We start from the raw sequence: 7,495 nt of genomic DNA on the forward strand, positions 1-7,495 counted from the left end.
ACGTACGCCTCGTCGCTTCTTCGAATCTGGTCCGGCAAAGCCGCCACTGCCCTTGTATTCGTCTTGGTACATTGCCATGTGGTCATCGTCACGAACCCCACCAGCCTTGAAAGCCTTTCTTTGGGCCATTTGCTCTGCCAATGCGTGCTCTTGGCTCACAACCGCGGCTCGTATACGTAGTAAGGCATCCTGGTTCCGGCGTTGAAAATTAAGCATATCCTCCACTTCCTGTAGAGAGGGCAGGGACCCTAAAACGGGCCCAGATCGCTGGGTCTGGTGCGCTTTTGCGGCGTAATGCCGTGAAAAGTCCAACGTGCGCGTGCTCATCTCGGCAATCTATTCATAATTAGCCAACTAAAAATAGGATCGAGTGTCCACACTGATTTCACATACCTCATTGAGCGATGTCTCCACATCATACACGTCCAAATGCCGTTTGACAGAATCACCCGGGATCTGTCCCGCAATAGCACGACCCGCAAGTCCGCCCTTCATTTCCTCGACACGCGCAGCTTCAGGTATACTCGGCTTCCATGCAGTACCGTAGGGTCGAGTGTCATACGCAACCGGATATGTTGACGCATTTGGCGGGGGCTGCGACTGGAAGGAGAAGTTCTGCGGGAAAGTACCATAGCCGTTGGGAGAGGCGATACTGCCCGCAGAAGTAGGAGCACTATATTCATAGGCGGACCCTGTCTGCGAGCCAGCGATTGAAGTGATCCCCGTTTTCTGACTTTGCGTGGGTGACTTGCCCGAACTCAAAGATTGAATCGAGGGGTTTCGCGAATCCTGTGTGGTGACTGAGGCCAAACTCGCCCGAGATGCTTCTGCTTGGAGTTGGGGTTGAGGGTACGCCGAGTCCCGCACTGCATAAGGTCCTGATGATATCACATTTGAAAACGGATTCGGTGGCCCCGACGGTGCTTCGCCAGTCGGCCGTGCTATAACATTTGAAGACAGGAGATGCGAATGTGGTGCATGGTGAGGCTGCTGAGGAGCCGCCGATGTGGGCGCAGGATACGGAAGGGGGTTATCATTTCCTAAAGCCTCGTGGATGGACGGGAGGGATTGCCTTTGTGGTTGTGACTGTTGCTTCTCCTTCTCGTCCTCAAGCGCGCGCCGCGAATCCGTAGGCGAGATATAACCAGGCTGCACAGACGGTGCGCTGGCGGACGATGTTGGGTAGGAGCATGGTAATGGCTGGCCAGAATACATGCTTGTTGGGCTAAGAAGGGCTCCTGGAGATGTGACAGGACCCGATGCAACAGCAGGGTGTTTGGGGGGATATCCCGATCCGTCCTTTCCTAAAAAACCAAGAGCTGGCAGATGGTCCCTATGTGTCCAAGAAGACTGAAATCAGTACATGTGATTCGAGATAAACTCCGACACTTGCGACGACGAGAAGGCGATAGAATTAATAAGGTACGAACCTATGCCTATGACCGGCTTCCAATGACCCCATCACGCCAATACTTCCAATTATATTGTTGCGATTTCGCCCTTGACCTCATGCACCATCAGTCGCCTCGGCTATAGTCTAATAGTGTACCGTGGGAGAGGGTACCAAATCGTCAATTTTTAGAAATGAAATAAATAAAATGGAATGATATAATAAAAGTGTGGACGGGTTTGAACGGCGAAAGCGACCGGCCGAGAACAGTGAGCTTCAGAGGCGAAGGGATGAAAAGTAATAACAATTCCAACAGTTTTCCGATAAGCGATTGCCGTCCTTCAAGTGCGCGTCACCACTCGAGTAAATCGACTTCGAAGGTTCTTCTTCTTTCTTTACTTCGTAATTCCGATTAAAGAAAAGAAAGGAAAAGAAAAAAAAGAAAATAAGAAAATAGAAATTATCAGGCCACCTTTCTTCCCTTGAACCAGAGTTGTCTGGGGGGGGTGGGTGGCGGTTGTGGGGAAAGGGAAAATGAAGAGAAAGAGATCAAGTCGGGCGAGATGCGGACGTAAGAGGAACCCAAGAAGGAAAAGGCCCGCGGTTCCGTGAGTTGGCCCAGAGAGGAATAGTTTAAGCAGAGAGCGGCGACTCGATGATTGGGGAGAAGCTCCAGGAGTGTGAGAAAAAAAAAAGTGGCGTTGGGGGGGGAGGGAAGATCAGGCAAGTCTGCAGGCGATGCGATCGCGATTAGAATACCCGCAATTCAAATGCAATTAATTCGATAGCAAAAGTACGGCACGCACCCGTAGTGCGCAGCGAACAGATCAGATCGGAACGGCCCTTCCTGCGTCTGGAAGAATCATCTGTCCAAAGCCAAATTCGCACAGCGAAATTTAACAGTCAGATTTCGAATCCTCAGATAGACTCGATTTGTGGTTTGAGTTTGGTGAGCGGGTGTCGAGCGGCGGAGGCCCAGTAAACGCAAGGGATAACAAGAGATATGAGTGCGTCGCGTGGAAGGGAGACGGGGCTCTCTCTTTCGTTCCCGACAAAAAAGAAAAAATTGAAAGGGGTGGAAGAAGATCAAATCTATTATAGGGAAAATGTGTAGAGATGATAGAGGAGGAAGACAAGAGGGGTGAGATTTATTAGTGGGTAGTAATTATAGACTAAGAGACAATTGCCTCGGGGGAGGAAAGAAGAAGAATGGTTCTCTGCTTTTTCCCCTGGGAATGCGAGAAGATGAGAGCTGAGAGGGTGAGAGGAAGAGAGGTAGCTTCGCGGTAAGGGAAAGAGTGAGAGGAAGATGAAGAAGCAGAAGAAAAAGTATAAGTTATAATCGATGGAGAAGAATTGATCATAGACTAAATCAAATCGAAAAATAAATAAATCCCCAAAGGAAAAAAAATAGAAATAAAATAAATATAATACTAGTACTAGTACCTCAGCAATTAAAATCAAAAAAGAAAAAGACGAAAAAACGAAAAATAAAAATTAAGGAAACTATTAAACACCTCCAGTACCTCGAGACTAGTCCTAAAAGACCGCCACAAGCAGTCCCGCACACACTCACACGGCCACGAGAGATATGGGAGGGAGGGTCCAGCGAAAGAGCTAGCAGCTAACGACGTCGGCCCAGGACAGGATGAGCTCAGACCTGGGAGAGGGGAGAGGAAAAAAAAAAAAAAAAAGGACAGAGAGAGAGACAGCCTGAAAAGCCAAAATGGGACTACGAGATCGTCGAATCACACTCGCCGTCGTGACCAGTTTAAAGTTACGGCGAATTACAGAAGCTTTACGCTGCGAACTGCGGATCTTCGACAAAGTGTGGAGTGAGTTGGGATCATATTGGCGATGTGCGGATATCTGGGTGGGGTGCGATGGAGCCTTACCAGGGGGGTCGGTCGTCCCTGACCAAAAATTCAAAAATTATAATAATAAATTAATAAATTCAAATAATAAAAACAAGAGAACAAGTAATTAGCAGCACTTTACTTTCCCACTTTTTTTTTTTTTTTCCCTTCCCCTCCCTTTGTATTCCATACACACTACGTAATTTACAACAATACGACAATACGACAATACAATCCATTGTACTCCGTACAGTATGTATGTACATTTTCCTAATGTTTATTTATTTCGTTTTCTTTTCTCATCATTATTAGTTTCAGATAGAGAAAAATAATGATGATGAGAAAACAATAAAAAATAAGAAAAGCTCTAACAAACACAAGAATTAGGTTCTATGTATTTCGTTGCAATTATGAAACCACCGCACTAAACAGATCTGAAAGTCATAACGTCTTTATTAGTAACACCAGTTCATTAGAGTACTATACACAAAAAGAATCAGGTGTAGTGGTAAGGTCCAACTTGGCGGATTACCACCTAACGGATGTATTAGCGTTCATCCTAAAGCCACAGGGGGGTACCCGGGAATGGGTAATAAAACTAATTTGGATTTTACCACTAGCCGTTAATGTACAGATTTACAAAGTGCCAGCTCCGTCGTAGTACGGTGTAGGTTTTTAGTGTCTGGCACAAAATGGAAAGAGGGGTGGTTAACCACTCAGGTAATTGAGGGGGGTTGGTGCGAAATAGGACGGTGAGTGGTCCCTATCACTGATGGCGATGGGGCAGAGGAAGCATCGAGATCCATAGATCGCACGCTACACAAATTAGGGGAACGGCCGACCGACTTTAATTAAAGAAAACTTGACAAAAGAAGTAGAAGGAAGAAGACTAACAAGACGGGAATGACTAACGTTCCCAAATCCAAGTCCGTGGGTGATCGAATAAAAGAAGGGATTATTATATTATAAGTACCATATTATCCTTCCTGTTATCCTCTTGAATTAAAGGGAAACTATACTGAAGAAGGAGAAAGAAAGTAGAAGGGAAAACAAAAGCAAAGAGAAAAGAGAAAAGATGCACAACAAGTAGATTCATTCAGCAGGCTGCTTGCCGGACTCAGGTTTTCATCCTCAATACATCCCCCACTCACAAGCTACCTTGCATCGGTGGTATGTTTGTCGTTTATGGCCAGCTTACTTTGTCTAGAAACCCAGATGTGAACAGAAGCAACATAAATTCATCTGATTACAAGATAGCATCGCAAAGAAAACTTGGGTTGTCAAATTCTTATCTCCAAAGATTATTGTAGTACTGTTGCTATGATTTGAAAGTATGGTCAACATACGGCTAGTAGTCGGGTCATACCTGTAGTAATGTTGTTGTACAATCTCCTGTATGTATTGCACATATTTAATGATGTCCGCTTGTGTCTGCCTGAGGAATCCTCGGCGGTTAGGGTGTGACAGATGCAGTAGTACACAAAACGTATCGCAATATTACATGCTTTTTATTTGCGATCCAGGCAACCCATTTAAGGCAACAATGCAAAAGTTGATCAATGATAAGATTTAGATTTCGTACAGATACATTGTTACCTAATAGAAGTCTTCTCAGGATTACCTTCTTTTTCTTCATCTTCATCTTCTTTTTTTATTTCTATTTTGTAAATGTAATGCTTATCAACATTGAGTATGGGAATACCATGCCATCCTCCTTCTTCTATATTTTTGATATGCAAAAGCACGGGGAACTCGAGATCTGAGGCGAAGAATGCTGTACACTACAGAAGAAGGGCAAAAGACCGAAGGAAGACGTGGAAAATAAGCGTTCATTCATGTGTGAGATTTGAAGTTACTGCAGTGATGTCTCTGCTTGGCCCAGATCTGGAAACGATCGGAGTGGGGAAGTTGGATCGCACATCAACAGGACACATAAACTACTACTAAACATGCTCTCACACCCATCAGCATCCTGCAGCTAGTAATACCCCACTACAAGAGGAGAATGGAAAAAGAAAAGGATTTTTTTTTATGAAGAAAATGAGTAAAGGGAAAAAATAAAAAAACACTGGATAGTTAGGATCGCATTTGGAAGCGATCCGACCGCCCATTTGTCAACGCGGCAGCAACATTTAAAACTTGACTGCAGCCATGGTCAGATCCCCTCCCACCAAATTTGAAAACCCACACTCCCTTTGTTTTGTTTTCACCACTGATGAACTATTTTCAAACTAAAAAGTATAAGAATGAGATATAGAGCAATGGGAACTTACAGACCATGGAAATTTTTAAGAAAGGGAAAAAAAAAAAAAAAGAATTAGTACCGAAATAGAAGAATACTAGAAAAATTCCAGACCTAGCCATTACATCAAAATCCACCGCCCCCTTGTACCTGAGAGAATTGTTCCATGGTACCGTACCACGCTCACCCCCGCCCTCCCTTGCTCAAGATCTCGGGCATAGCCGTGGGTGGGTGGCACCATTGTCGTCATTCACGATATCCTCGGACTGAGAGATTCTTATTGTTTTTGTCGGCGGCGGCAGGACTGACGATTCTAATCGATATTGATGGAGCACACTATTGAGTATAGTATGTTCCAAGAATGCACCTAAAGGGATGCCGTCGGACCGACGGGGTATAGCGTTTTTCCTTCCATGACTGGGTCCCGTCTGGTTTCTTTCTATCCAACTACGGTATTAATTAATATACTGACTGGGTACCTGGCTCCGTGCAATGGCATCCACCCTTCGATCGATTGAGTTTTTAACCCTGGAGTTACTTAGTGTGCGCTGCTTCTTCGGCGGTGATTGGATTCAATCAATATCACACCACTACTTTTCTCTTCCATTAATCATAGGCGTTTATCCGCATGTCCTGCGGTCGGATGATTTCCCCAAAGTAGAGATGGTGTCGCATGGGTTGTCGCATCACCACATCCCCCTTCCCCTCTTCCCCCGCTAGTTTATGTCATCTTAAACACCCAACTTCAATAGTTTTAACGGGACCCGAACAATTGTCTCTTCGTTTGGTGGTTGAAAAGACTCCTAGTCGAGCCAAAAAGAGATAAAAATAATATTATTGCTAAGTTTAGACCCATGCACTAGAGTACCCATGCTCCACCGTACCGACGACACTCATAATTAGTCGTCATCCTCTTTGTCTCCTCTCTCTCGATTGATTGATTGATTGATTCATTAATTAATTTAATTAAATAAATAAATTAATCGAATCTGAACTATCATGCACGTTGTGGATTTACTATGGAAGGTCGATCTAATCCTGAACCGAGATCCGGAACACATGATTGGGGGATATCTAACGGGCGAGTTCATTCCTTATTTTGTCACTGCCGATTAACTTCGCTCCCCATTCATTGACGTAACAGTCAAGGAAGGAGGACTGAAGGATATTTTCCCCCTTCTCCTGCCCTGGATTCCTTCTCATTTCTGGGATATTTCATTTTTTTGCATTTCATTCGGCGGCATGCTTTTTTTAGGATCTATCCCCCGAGAACCGCAACTTCATTTCCTTGTTTTTCGACATGATCCCTTCAATGCAAAGGGTCTTAACTAACACTGGAATTGATTAGTGGCATTCCACATCAGCCAGTGTGTGTTTGTTCCATTCTAACAACCGACATTTGACCGTTGCCTCTTCTGGCTGCATGCGCAGCTTCCGACCGGCAAGTCCGCATCCACCTGTACTACTACTCGTACGTAAGGTAGCACCGGCATACATTGATCGTAGAATGCCGAGCAGATCATGAAGTAATTTTTCCTTTTTTCTTTTTCTTTTCCTTTCTTTCTCTTTTTTTTTGGGGGGGGGTGAAGGGTGCGCTGAAGTTGAATATGGCAGAGAAAGCAATGACCTCATAGCTGACATACATGTCGATCATCACTATCAGCGATGAACTCATGTCCTTGACCTTGTCTTTCCATGTCCGGTATTGGATGCCCTAGGTATCAAGCAAAATTTATGTACATACATTAGTATACATATACTCTTTGTATCCGTGGGAAAGATTGTCTTGTGCCTTTCTGTTACCGAATGGAGTCGAATTATATACCCTATTGTACACAGTGCAGTAATAAATACTAGACAAATAATTTTTAATATAAGACAAACCGTGGGATCACAATCATCCGAGGTCAGGACTTTGACCCTATGAGGCGTCGGCAGGGGCTCATGCGCCGAACACGCTCACCCACCGAGATTTAACTCAATCTGCAGGCCAACTTCGTGAAATAT

General features: G+C 44.6%; 2 protein-coding genes across 2 annotated transcripts; both read right to left on the minus strand.

The window, feature by feature from the left end:
• Positions 1–47: 47 nt before the first annotated feature.
• On the minus strand, positions 48–1,215 carry nsdD (GATA-type sexual development transcription factor NsdD; the record flags this gene model as incomplete). Its single annotated transcript, XM_032073713.1, has 2 exons — positions 48–336; positions 394–1,215. Coding segments are annotated over 2 exons (1,111 nt in total), but the record flags the coding sequence as incomplete, so codon positions are not given.
• A 5,074-nt stretch (positions 1,216–6,289) lies between these two features.
• Positions 6,290–7,207, minus strand: BDV27DRAFT_139351 (uncharacterized protein). The gene is made up of 2 exons (XM_032069432.1): positions 6,837–7,207; positions 6,290–6,569 (listed from the first exon to the last, which is right to left on the minus strand). The coding sequence occupies exons 1-2, from the start codon at positions 7,127–7,129 to the stop codon at positions 6,563–6,565; spliced, it is 300 nt and encodes a 99-aa protein (XP_031920508.1). The 5' UTR covers positions 7,130–7,207; the 3' UTR covers positions 6,290–6,562.
• Positions 7,208–7,495: the final 288 nt, after the last annotated feature.

The sequence above is a fragment of the Aspergillus caelatus genome (assembly GCF_009193585.1).
Source record: "Aspergillus caelatus strain CBS 763.97 unplaced genomic scaffold BDV27scaffold_461, whole genome shotgun sequence".
Classification (NCBI taxonomy): Eukaryota; Fungi; Ascomycota; class Eurotiomycetes; order Eurotiales; family Aspergillaceae; genus Aspergillus; species Aspergillus caelatus.